This window comes from Ruditapes philippinarum, unplaced genomic scaffold (genome assembly GCF_026571515.1).
Source record: "Ruditapes philippinarum isolate M1 unplaced genomic scaffold, ASM2657151v2 ctg6240_1_1_1_1, whole genome shotgun sequence".
Lineage (NCBI taxonomy): Eukaryota > Metazoa > Mollusca > Bivalvia > Venerida > Veneridae > Ruditapes > Ruditapes philippinarum.
The window spans coordinates 1-13640 of record NW_026852422.1 but is presented as its reverse complement, the minus strand read 5'-3'; the positions used below and the strand labels follow the sequence as shown (position 1 = coordinate 13640).

The 13640-nt window shown below is 32.0% G+C and overlaps 1 protein-coding gene across 1 annotated transcript; it reads right to left on the bottom strand.

Moving 5' to 3' along the window:
- Positions 1 to 3619: 3619 nt before the first annotated feature.
- LOC132759984 (adenylate cyclase type 6-like) lies at positions 3620 to 13632 on the bottom strand. Its single transcript, XM_060751866.1, has 6 exons — positions 13498 to 13632; positions 12268 to 12384; positions 11480 to 11626; positions 10394 to 10595; positions 9210 to 9334; positions 3620 to 8597 (listed from the first exon to the last, which is right to left on the bottom strand). Exons 1-6 carry the CDS (start codon positions 13630 to 13632, stop codon positions 8466 to 8468), a joined length of 858 nt encoding a protein of 285 aa, XP_060607849.1. The 3' UTR covers positions 3620 to 8465.
- Between the last annotated feature and the right edge of the window lie 8 nt (positions 13633 to 13640).

The following is a 13640-nucleotide window of genomic DNA, read 5'->3' as shown; positions in this document are numbered from 1 at the left end:
TTCTCGTCTTGTTATATGGTTCATAAGCGAACAGCATGGATCCTGATCAGACTGTGCAGGCTGGTCTGGATCCATGCTGGTCGCAAACCCATTATGTTGGTTTTGTCATGACGCGGCTCATTTCCTTATTTTCAACTGTTGAATTGAACCGCTGAAATCCTGTGCATGCACAATGATGAAATGAACTTTTGACGACTCAACATTTTTAACTGTTACACCTCTTCGGCCTTTGGCAACAGTTCCAGATGTTATCCCCGATACCTCAGGGCAATACCCATGAAATAACTGTATACTAATAAAGTTTGTTTGTGTCTGTACCCCCGCATTAGCTGGGATTTTTTTTTACAAATTTGCCGAGTTCTGGAGTACATGTATCTCTGTTGACAACACTGACTTGTGGAGAAAACATTTTATTTTAGAATGTGGAGAAACTTCTAAAAAAATCAACAAAAATACATGATAAAAATATAACAAAATTAAATCAATACATCAAAGATAACTTGATACTTCAAACCATTTAGACTTAGAAAAAACAATTAAAATGATGAACAAATAACTTTATTAAACAAATCCAATTCTAGCAACTTCAATCAGAAATTAAATAAGCCAGATATCAAATCGAAATTGTTGGAGTTATGATAAGTAGAAATCACATAAATGATAACTTTTGCTGATCATTTGACTTGGTTGCGTTTCATGGAAAGTTCAAAGTCTTAAGAACAAAACTGAGAAATTTTTCTTTCAAAGAAAATGACCTTACTTGTTGAGATCATCAATCTCTGAATACAGATGCTGAATGAACATTTGAGCCATGTCATGACAAAACCAACATAATGCATTTGCGACCAGCATGGATCCAGACCAGCCTGCGCATCCGCGCAGTCTGATCAGGATCCATGCTGTTCGCTATCAGTTTCTCTACTTGTTACAGGGTTTGTAAGCGAACTGCATGGATCCTGATCAGACTGCACGGATGTGCAGGCTGGTCTGGATCCATACTGGTCGCAAACGCATTATGTTGGTTTTGTCATGACGCGGCTCATTTACACATTGCGGATTGAAGTGTATACCATCGTATTTGTAACTTTTCTCAGGGGAATGACTTAAATAAAAGTCTAAAAACTTTTACTAATGATGTAAATATTTATTTAAATGGTTTTTAGTTAGTCCTAATTGTTTTCGTAAGTCCTAGGACTTCAGATATTTTGCACTAAGGACTTTCTATAAAATGCAACCAAGTTCCCTATGAGCATTATAGTTACTTTAAGATCTACAAATACTATACAATTCAATAATAACAAGCAATTATCATAGTATTGCAAGCAATACATAAGTCCCCTACCGGTTAGAACCCCAGCAACATTCTGAAGGGCCATTGGCCATTATCTTATGTTTCTATTTTAAGTAAATTTGTTGAAAAAGTTCTTTAAAAGTGATCACAGGAAACAGTTTTTATGTACAGACAGACAGACGGACTGAAGGACATTCTAAAGTTATTTTTTAAACATCCCTGTTATCAAAATATAACATTTTTAAAAGCAAAATTTTTAAAAAGGAGATAACTCTTGAAATAAAGATGCAAGATGTCATACATGATGTGAGTGTAACAAAGAACAATTAGTAATTAAGGTATGAATAATGAATGTTTATTTTGAATTTGAAGTAAATGAAAGTTAAAAGAACGAATAGGAAAAATTAAAAGTTTAAGGAGAAGATTATTCTGGAAATATGGATGCTAGATTTATAAACCTTGTCATAATTATTATTATGATGTGGGAGTTTGAAGAAAATCCTATCATGATTGAAGAAGTTGGAGTAAAAATTACCAATTTCTCAAAACAAGAGGGCCATGATGGCCCTGAGGTCGCTCACCTGTATATAGCCCCCCCCACACACACACACATAAGAAGATGTTTCATGCTAAACATCTAAGCTCTAGCTCATTGGGCTTTTTAAAAGAAGATTTTTTAAGTTCTTACTATACACATATAGTTAAAAACAATGACACCCCTGGGGCGGGGCCAGTTTTGACCCCAGGGCTTTTATTTGAACAAACTTGAACTTGAACACACTTACTAGAAGATGTTTCATGCTTAATATCTAAACTCTAGCTATTTGGGTTTTTTCAAAGAAGATTTTAAGTTTTTGCTATACACTAAGTTTTTGCTATACACAAATAAGGAAAATCAATGACCCCTGGGGCGGGGCCAATTTTGACTCCAGGGCTTTTATTTGAACAAACTTTGTAGACACTTACTAGAAGATGTTTCATGTTTAATATCTAAACTCTAGCTATTTGGGTTTTTTCAAAAATTTTTTTTTAAGTTTTTGCTATACACATATAAGGAAAATCAATGACCCCCGGGGCGGGGCCAATTTTGACCCCAGGGCTTTTATTTGAACAAACTTGGTAGACACCTATTAGAACATGTTTGATGCTAAATATCTTAGCTCTAGCTCTTTGAGTTCTTTAAAAGAAAATTTTTTAAGTTTTTACTACACACATATAATGAAAAACAATGATCTACTCCCCCCCCCTGTCAGGGCCAATTTTAATCCAGGGGCTTTTATTTGCACAAACTTGGTAGACACCAATAAGAAGATGTTTCATGGTAAACATCTAAGCTCTAGCTCATTGGGTTTTTTAAAAGAAGATTTTTTAAGTTTTTACTATACACATATAGTTAAAAACAATGACACCCCTGGGGTGGGGCCAGTTTTGACCCCAGGGCTTTTATTTGAACAAACTTTGTAGACACTCACTAGAAGATGTTTCATGCTAAATATCTAAATTCCAGCTATTTGGGTTTTTTCAAAGAAGATTTTAAGTTTTTGCTATACACATATAAGGAAAATCAATGACCCCCGGGGCGGGGCCAATTTTGACCCCAGGGCTTTTATTTGAACAAACTTGGTAGACACCTATTAGAACATGTTTGATGCTAAATATCTTAGCTCCAGCTCTTTTGAGTTCTTTAAAAGAAGATTTTTTAAGTTTTTACTATATGCATATAGGGAAAATCAATGACCCCCTGGGGCGGGGCCAATTTTGACCCCAGGGCTTTTATTTGAACAAATTTGGTAGACACTCATTAGAACATGTTTCATGCTAAATATCTTAGGTCTAGCTCTTTGGGTTCTTTAAAAGAAGATTTTTTAAGTTTCTACTATATGCATATAGGGAAAATCAATGACCCCCTGGGGCGGGGCCAATTTTAACCCCAGGGCTTTTATTTGAACAAACTTGGTAGACACTTACTAGAAGATGTGTCATGCCAAATATCTAAGCTGTAGCTCTTAGGGTTTTTTAAAAGAAGATATTTAAAGTTTTTTCTTTCGGTTGCCATGGCAACCAAAGTTCTGCATGGAATTAAATTAATGTGAACAATTTTTAAAGGTGACCACCAGAGGAACATTCCTGTGAAGTTTGGATGAAATTGGCCTAATGGTTTATGAGGAGATGTCATTTAAAGTAAAAGTTTACGGACGGACGACGGACGACGGCCGGACGCCGGACGAAAAGCGATCACAAAAGCTCACCCTGTCACTTTGTGACAGGTGAGCTAAAAAGTCTAAGTACAAAAAGGGGCATAATTCTGGAAATAGTTAGGGAGGTAATTCTGATAAATTTTGTCCTAGAGTTATAAACATTGTCACATATGATGTGGTTGATGACTAGCAACTTATATTTAAAGTTTGAAGAAAATACCTTAAGAAATAAAGAACTTGTAGTGAAAAAACTTAAAAACTAGAATCAGAAATCTTGAAATTCAGTCTATTTGTTGCCATAGCAACCAGAATTTTCAACATAGGAAGATAAGAAAAGGATGTTCATAATTTCTATACTGCAATCTACCCATATGTCAAGTTTCATAAAAAATATTTTCAATACTTTTAGCGTTATCACTGGATCCAGGTTATGTGTAAAATTTGCCATATTTTCAGTCTATTTGTTGCCATAGCAACCACAATTTTCAACATAGGAAAAAAAGAAAACAACGTGCATAATCTCCATAATGCCATCTATCCATATATCAAGTTTCATAAAAATATTGTCAGTACTTTTTGTGTTATCGCAGGATCCAGGTTATGTGTAAAATTTGCCATATTTTCAGTCTATTTGTTGCCATAGCAACCAGAATTTTCAGCATAGGAAAAAAAGAAAACAACGTGCAAAATCTACATACTGCCATCTATCTACATATTAAGTTTCATTAAAATATTTTCAGTACTTTTTGTGTTATCGCGGGATCCAGGTTATGTGTAAAATTTGTCATATTTTCAGTCTATTTGTTGCCATAGCAACCAGAATTTTCAACATAGGAAGAAAAGAAAAAGACGTGCATAATCTCCATACTGCCATCTATCCATATATCAAGTTTCATTAAAATATTTTCAGTACTTTTTGCGTTATCGCGGGATCCAGTTTTGTGGACTGACGGACTGACGGACGGACAGACGGACGGAGGGTAAACCTAAAGTCTCCTCCGGTAAACCGGTAGGGGACTAATAAAATATGACAATAAGCAATAAGGCAAGAAACGAGTGACTATCATTTTGTGAAAAAAGTAGACTCAAATTCATGAAGCTCTCTAAGTGCATTCATATGATACAAGTATATATGATAAAGTTGTGTCCCTTGATTAGCTTCAGGTAAACTATTTATTTATATATACAAAAAATGAAAATACAATATCTTAATTGGATTAATTTTGAGAGCACTTATCACACACAATTATTGCACGGTTATGGAATTCACATGACAACCTAAGACGAAAAAATGAGGACAATCCTCACCAAAGGCCACAATAATGTCTTGTCCAGATATTTTTTTTCAAGAATGATAAAGATCTTTATTTTGGCTTTGACAAAAATGTTGATTATGTACATGTAGTTTTTAAAAGAACAAAAGCAGAAAAACACAGACACATGGATGGAAAAGACAATTTCTAAAGGGATGTGAGGGTTGTCCTTTTTTTTATTATCATAATTACCTCCCTTAACATCAAATTAAAGTTTACTCTGGCTAAACATTAAGCAAATTTCAACAAGATTATACTGTAAAAACGATTTTATACATGTTGCTTGTTGTATATATACATGCATTCTTTTAATCATTTATATTGACTGTTTTATAAAATTTATTTACAAGCACATATTTTTTTAACAATTGTGTTTCAACCAATATCCTTTTAAGTGTTAGGATTAGAACGCTATCTCCAAAGCAATCATTGCCTCTTTTATGTTTCTTTTCAATTCATTTACAATACTATAAAAGGTTGTTACTAACACCTTATAGGTAACCAAATCTTTTGTTATGTAATATGGTTCATACAATTATGTAGAGCTTGGACAGCAATGAACCAACATGACATAACAAAAGAGAAGATTTGGTTACCAGTATTAAAAGGTGTTTACAAATAACATAAAAAGAAAGAAACATGTATAAACTCGTAGTTACAATACAATCCTGCCAGTATTACATGTATAATGATTTAATCCTATAAATTGATAATAAACTTTTTAAAATCATAAGGTAAATTTTTGTCTCAAAATTGGTAATAATTGTCAATTTTATTATACTGTAACAGCAATCTTTCACCTTTAAACACCTGCTTTTTGTGTAATAAATTTGCCCAGCATTGAAATTGGAACAGTCTATTCAAAGTTAAAGGGATTTCAATAACAAAATATAAAAACTGTGCTATCAAAATTACAGTCAGTCAGTCTTGTCTGACTTCAAAAATATGCTCTATAAATAATAATGTACTGGTGGAAAAAGGCTACTTACATTGTATTTCCTGAGTGAAAGTTTTAGGCAAAATTTGTGATATGAATCATATTTTACAGTTAATTAAATAAATCATGTTTTGAATCAATTATAGAATGTACTGAATCAATGTCATTCTCAAGAAGTAAAATAAAGTTTCATTTTCATTTTGGCGGTGTATGTACAAACATTATCAGGGAGTAAAAAAAACCCACATAATTATAGCAGTTGCTTTTTCTTGAAATAAAATAACCAGTATGTTTTCTTATATAAATACGAGTAAATTAAATAATTAATTTAGTATTTATTAGTTAATTAATTAAGTACTAATAGTCTAATTAGTTAATTAATTAAGGCTTTCTCAATTGCAAAAAAAAATCAGAAGATTTAATAATTCTGTCAGAAGCCAATTCTAAAATATTTAAGCAAATTTACCACTTTACTGACAAAATCGAAGGTCGACCAATAATACAGCATATACAGTGAGAAAAAAAACAATGTTCTTATTTTCATACCATTGTATTCAATGGTTGGCCATCATCTCATACACATTTATTACATCCAAAATTTGACTGAGTGATAAAATGTACAAGAAATTACTACATATTACATACATACATCACAGTTCAGATAGAGAAATCACAGAGAGAAACACAAATCAATCAACAATAAAAACATTAGCCAGTTGTTTTTTTACATATGAGCCATGTCACGACAAAACCAACATAATGGGTTTGCGACCAGCTTGGATCCAGACCAGCCTGCCATCTGTGCTGTTCACTTAAAAACCCTATTGCAGGTAGAGAAACTGATAGCGAACAGCATGGATCCTGATCAGACTGTGCGGATGTGCAGGCTGGTCTGGATCCATGCTGATCGCAAACCCATTTTGTTGGTTTTGTCATGTCGCGGCTCATATTTATGTACAACATCAAAATATCATCAAAATAACAAAAGACCCGAGTCCTATCCTTAACAACAATGGTTAAAGAAAACAACTTATCTCGTATTTAATCATTATTTAATCAGTCAAGTTCAAGTATTCTGCCATAATTTCTAATACCATTAATACTATAAAAACAATGAAGTTCTTACATTTTTGTTTTGCAGGTACAACTTACTGTTTGCTTTAATCCTAAGATTATGCAAAATCAAACCATGAATTTATTTGTTAATGTCCTTTCGCCCCACACAATAATATATATACATGTAAAATTTATCAAAGTCCCATCCATCCTTCTTTGGATTTCATTTATAATGTTACACAAAGATGACACATGTATGATTCAAACATGTGTCAAAGTTGGACAATTTTAAATGTTTTTTTCTGTTTGGTTTTTACATCAAACCGACACAGTATAAGTCACATAATTTATGTCCACTTTCCAGCTGTACTCAGGTTGAGTAAGATGTCAGGTGCCATTTTGTGCATTAATAATTATTCTAGACACAAACAGCCACCTGAGTACAACCACCAACATTCCATAAGTTAGCTGCATAGCTTCCTCACATGAAAGAATCCAAAGTCCCTGTCAATATTCGAAACGCACAGTGGTGTGTGGCAAGTGGATTGAAGTAAACAACCTTAACCACCCTGCCACAGATGCCCCAAATTTTAAATAAATACTAATTATTAATTAATTCTACTAACTTTTCTTATATTGTCCAAGACCTGTCTTTAAGACCCAGCCAAAACAATAGTAAGAACTTGTGGAACAGCTTGACAGGTGCCCTCTCAAAACAGGGACATTTAACTGAATATACTTTTGTATGATTTTTTGTTTTGTTCGGTTTTATCATCTGCAACAACATAATTTAGGTCATATTGCGCCAAAACAGGAAAGATGAATTTGGCTAACCTCGGGTGTTACAAACTTTAAGCAACACCAGGGGTCAGTACCACCTCACCTGCTGGAACTTAGAGATGCAAAGACTTCTATGAAAATGAGAATTTTAGAATTCAAACTACATAAAGCTGACCCTGAGAGGCAAATGAGCACTTTTCAATATGATAGAATGTATTTCAAAAATAGAAAATATTGAAAATTCCACTAAAATATTTAGAGCTTACTTAGAAAATACTCTATGTTGTTATTAATATGATATAATTTGACGTCAAATTAAATATTTTCACTTTTAGAATTTGCAATCTTTTGAAAAGTTCATCAGTTTTTAACTAAAACTTGAGATGTGCTTTTATATTTGGTTGAAAAAGAAAATACATGAAATTATGCACTGTTCAATACAATATCAAAATTTATGAACATTATTCAATGTAATTTACATGTATAAAACATTGAAAGATAAAAAATATTTTACAAAATAATGTTTTTCTTCTCACACCAAAATTTCACATGTACAATTTCCACATCATTTTCATATGCAAAAAAAAATACTGGTTTTTGTTTTGTCACAGTTTTAACAACCTGACTTTCAAAATACTTCCACATAGCACTATAATTAATTAAAAGCTTATAATTCTAATAATAGAACAAAATCAGTACATTTGTTACTCATATTTACCATCTGACCTTCAACCTCATATCTTGTTTCAAGGTCTCTTAGCCATCATAACTTCCCTTGCAAGACATTGACACAACAAAAGGTCGATCAGCTCCTGCTCTTAGACATCATTGCTAAATATTAACCTTTGACCTTAAATTTGTGGCCTTGACCTTACGAGTTTCATGTTTCTTCAGCTTCCCTTACTTGGCCGATCAACTAAGAAATAAGTCACCATTTCTCCTTTCCCTTTTACTGTAACCATACCCCGGCATTCCAGCATGTATCCCAGAGGTTCAAGAATATTGTACATGTCCTGTGTTACCTGTAAAGAGAAATGTTTATCTCAATAAATAACAGATTTTTTTGATTTTTTACTAGTTCAATAAATTGCAGCCTATATCTTAATAAACTGAAGTATCTTTCTCAATAAATTGAAGTGCTTTTTTCAATAAATTACAGTATCTATCGATAAAAATTGCAGTATTAATCTCAACAAATTGAAGTGTTTATGTCAATAAACTGCAGTGTTTATTTCATTAAATTGCATTGTTTATCTCATTAAATTGCAGTGTTTATTTCCATAAATTGCAATGTTTAATATCACACTACATGTATTTAGATATTAATTGACATCATTTTCTAAATTTGCTAGTTGCTATTAGAATACTGGATGTTCTAATTCTCAAAGACGTATCCATGACATAGATAATCAACCCTTCATCCCTTGAATTTCTAACATAGACTTGTCCAGCTTCCACTGTTTGGAACTGTCTATTATCAATTTTGGGGATGTCAAGACGAAAATTTTAAGTCAGCAAATGAGTTTAGAGCCTCAGGTCAGACTGTATGGATGTGTTGGCTGGCCTGGCTCTATACTGGTGCCTAAGGCTGATCATTTTAGGTTTGAGTAGAGGTAAAGTTAACATTATCACACCTGTATACAGTCAGATACACCTGTACTGTCCATCCTGCTAGCCACATTCACTGTATTACCCCATATATCATAGTGAGGCTTCTTGGCTCCTATAACACCTGCCACAGCTGGACCCACATTCATTCCTGAAAACAATTACCTTAAATATATTCAGGCTTTATAATATATGAAAAAGTCATCTCTGACATTGTGGGTCACACCAAAAAAAACAACAAAAAAACCCAGCACATCTTGAATACTTGAATGGTCTATTTTGTATATTTGTGAGTATATTATTAAGGAATTCCGATTTGTTTGTATGATTTTGTATGTTTTCCTTTATTGTATTCATTATGCAATACGACTTATAATGATTGAAGACAATCATTTTTATAAGGACAGGTGATGTGTAACATAGCATTTCCTTGGTCAAAATGCTTTTATTGCATTAATTATTAAAACCTCAATAATTTCAATATTTAAAGTTTTAACAGTCATAAAAAGAATTTCCTGTCTATAAATATTTTGATATAAATAACTTTTAATCTTAAGTAATTTATTTCTTCACAGTGATGGAAAGTTATAAATATAGAATAAAGATATATATTGTCCATATATATAAAGTTTCACAGCTAGCACCTGAATTTGCCTAAGTTATTTTTTCTTATATATTTTCAAAGTTAAGACTACAACCATTAATATACATCCAAAGTTAATAATAAGACTTCTTCAAAAAATTATTCATAAGACTAATTCAATATATGAAAATTAGTAAAATAAATTGAGAAAATGTTGTCATAGTATTAAATTAAGCTTTAAGCTAATTATTAGCAATAAATGCCATAAGAGTATCATGTAATGCTTGTTAACTTAGATAAATAGACTTGGAATTAGATAATCTGCCTTAATAAAGCCATAAAGAATTAAAATAAAAAGGTGAAAATATTTCCTTTTGACCACTATATATATGACATGTTTACACTGGAATAAATCAGTTGAGTTTGTTTGATTGGGTTTTACATCATACCGACACAGTAAAGGTCATACTGTATATGGTGTTTTTCCAGCTTTACTGGTGAAGGAAGACGTCAGGTGCCCTTCCGTGAATTATTTCAAGCACAAACAGGCACCTGTGTATAGAATCTAAAAATTATTTATATAAAAATATTTATGTAACATGATACTTAAGTGTCAAGCTTGCATACCTATCCTCATTTTAAAATTATTGAAGGAGTGTTCATTAACACTTCTCAGCTGTTCCTGTATTGAAAAAGCGTACTCAGTCAGGGCCACTACATGACTCATATCATTAAAGCTGGTTTCAGGTGTGAGCCCACTGGCTGCCATGTATGTGTAGCCAATAGTCTTGATCTTTTCTATACATTTGAATTTCCTTTCCTCCAAAATCTGCAATACATTTCAAATCATTTCATACATCTAATAATTATCAGAGACGGTAACTTGGCTCTATGCTGGTGACACAATCACAGCAATAATAACTGTAAGTAAACTTAATAAACTTGATACTATATAAAGAAATAAAATTGCCTATGATTTCAACTGATTATGAGTGTCGAATGACCAATTATTTAAGTTTGTGGCCCAAAGCGGAAAACTCAAAATCAGTCCATTGAACAATATATTGTCTGAGTATGTGCACAAAATGAAACAATGACGTTACATTTAACGTCATTAAAACAACGAGCTGTAAAAGTTAAAGTAAGTTTTAAGCACAAATTAATGAAAGAAATATCAAATTAATTTTTAAAAATGCTACTAAATTATATCTAATCAAGTGTATTAAAGACATTAATACATGTCAAAGATGGCCCAGAAAGTAATAATCGGCCCTGAAATGAATAAATTGTCCTTCCAGGGCATTATTCATTTTGCTGGCCAATTTTCATCTTTACGGACCTACTCTGCTGGTATTTATCTCTTGATTTCAATGGTTTTAAAAAATTTATTCTAAAAATAACAAAACATCATCTAATCTAAAAAATTTAATTGTTTCTGAGCCATTACTTTTTGTACTTGATTAGATAAAGGTACTCTCAACAACTTAGCTAATCTTAAAAATCTCAGCAATTGAAGTTCTTCTTTTATAATACATTATTTTATATTGTTCAGTATTGTCAATAATCTAATGCCGAAAATTTTGAAAATATAACATATTCCAGAAATAACCCATTTGCTACGATATTGGCTGATGTTACAATTTGTTTTGTGGTGGGAAAGAATTACAGTAAGACTACCTTAAAGTAGGTCATGTATAAATACAAATGTACTACCTCATCAAAGTCTGCTATAATCTCATTTAAGAGCCTGAGACATTCTACTCCCTCGTTGTTGCCTTCCAATTCAATGTAAAACTCTGAGAAATTTGTGATAGATGCAAACATTACACAGGTACATTCACTGTCACTGTAGTACATATCCTGAAATAAATGTACAGTGTACAATGGGCAAAATTATGATGTACACATATCCTGAAATAAATGTTCAGTGTACAGTGGCAAAATCATGAAGTACACATATCCTGAAATAGATGTACAGTGTACAATGGGCAAAATTATGATGTACACAACAAAATAAATGTACAGTGTACAATGGACAAAATCATGAAGTAGACATATCCTGAAATATATGTAAAGTGTACAATTGGCAAAATTATTATGAACACATTATGAAATAAATGTACAGTGTACAATTAGCAAAATTATGATGTACACATATCCTGAAATAAATGTACAATGGGCAAAGTTATGATGTACACATATCATGAAATAAATGTACAGTGTACAATAATTAATGTACAATGGGCAAAACTATTATGTACACATATTCTGAAATTAATGTACAGTGTATAATGGTCAAAATTATGATGTACACATATCATGAAATAAATAAACAGTGAACAATGGGCAAAATCTGTGTACAATCCTTTTAAGCTTTTGAAAATTCAGTTGAGTTCTTGTAAAAAGAAAATTTGCAATTTGCAAACATTTCAAAAAAATTTACAAAAAAATTTACAAAACACAATAGTTTATTAACAAAATGCATTTAGTTTACTACAAACCTCCTCTTTATTTCCTCGTTTGAGGAAATGTTGAGCAACATGTAGTGGTAATATATTGGCAACTAGTTTCAGATTGTAAGCTCTCAAACTCTCCATCTCCTCTTTCTCTTCTGTTGCCTGAAATCATAACCCCATTTATCACATAACCTTGCTTATTTTGGGGCTCCTTAATGCTCAGGTATTGCACACCCATGCATATATTTTAATGTGACGTCATTAACGTTATTTATCACAAACCCATGCCGATTTTGCAGCTCCGTAAAACTGGTATTGCACGGTCATGCATATATTTTGACGTCACTTCATTAATGTTTTTTTATTACATACCCGTGCCAATGTTGCGGCTCCGAAAAAATGATATTGCCTTGCCATGCATATATTTTGATGTGACATCATTTTTTTTTCATATAAACATAGCGTTAAGATGCGCTATTAATGTAAACGTTATTTTACAAGCGCATCAATGAAAATGTTTCTTTATCACTTAAAATGGTCTTTATTTTGGGTATGTGATAAATAGAATATTAAATTTGTGTAAGTTCATTACTACATTTATTGGAACCATTCAATAGAAAAATATTTATAATGCTCGCCAGAGGCACACATAATATAATTTTAATCAACTTGTTCAATAAATTCAGTATTAAACTGACACTCATTCAATATCCTCTTTATGTCAAATACACACACAAATTTTATGGTTACGGTTCATACAGAATTTATTGTTGTTTCATTAGTTCAAACATATTTTAGTTGTCAGAAAATAATATACACACATTACAATTTACAATATACACAAAGCAATTCTTTAATATTCTTATATATATGATAAGAATGAAAGACAAAGTGTATTGTGAAATTTTTTCTCCTTTTAATTGATTGTGTTACAGGAAGCTTATATAAGCTATAATAGACACACTTTTGAATCAGGACTAAAAACCTTGGACTCTGACAAATCCATTTGGCAGATCTAACAACTGAGTTATATTACCACTATATATAACACATATTCACCAATATTAGTCAACAGTTCTATACAGTGACAAATGAAAGTCCTAAATTCAACTGAAATCTTTTATTCAATCACAAAATACAAAATTTTAGCTACCAATAATTACAGAGTGAGATCAGACATGCATATACATGCTGACTTTGCTCTATTGTAGGCAATTTTAAGGTACATTTTTATTGTATCTTTAATGATCATAAAATGATAACCATGAGCTATACCTGAACTTTCCACAGGAAGTCTAGCCTAGCTGTAGACTCCACTTGTTGAGCATGGATGAACAGTATAAAAGTGAACACAATAAGTATTACTATTGTCTCCCATTTCTGTGGAATATTAGTTGTTGGCTCACCCATCTCTTTCC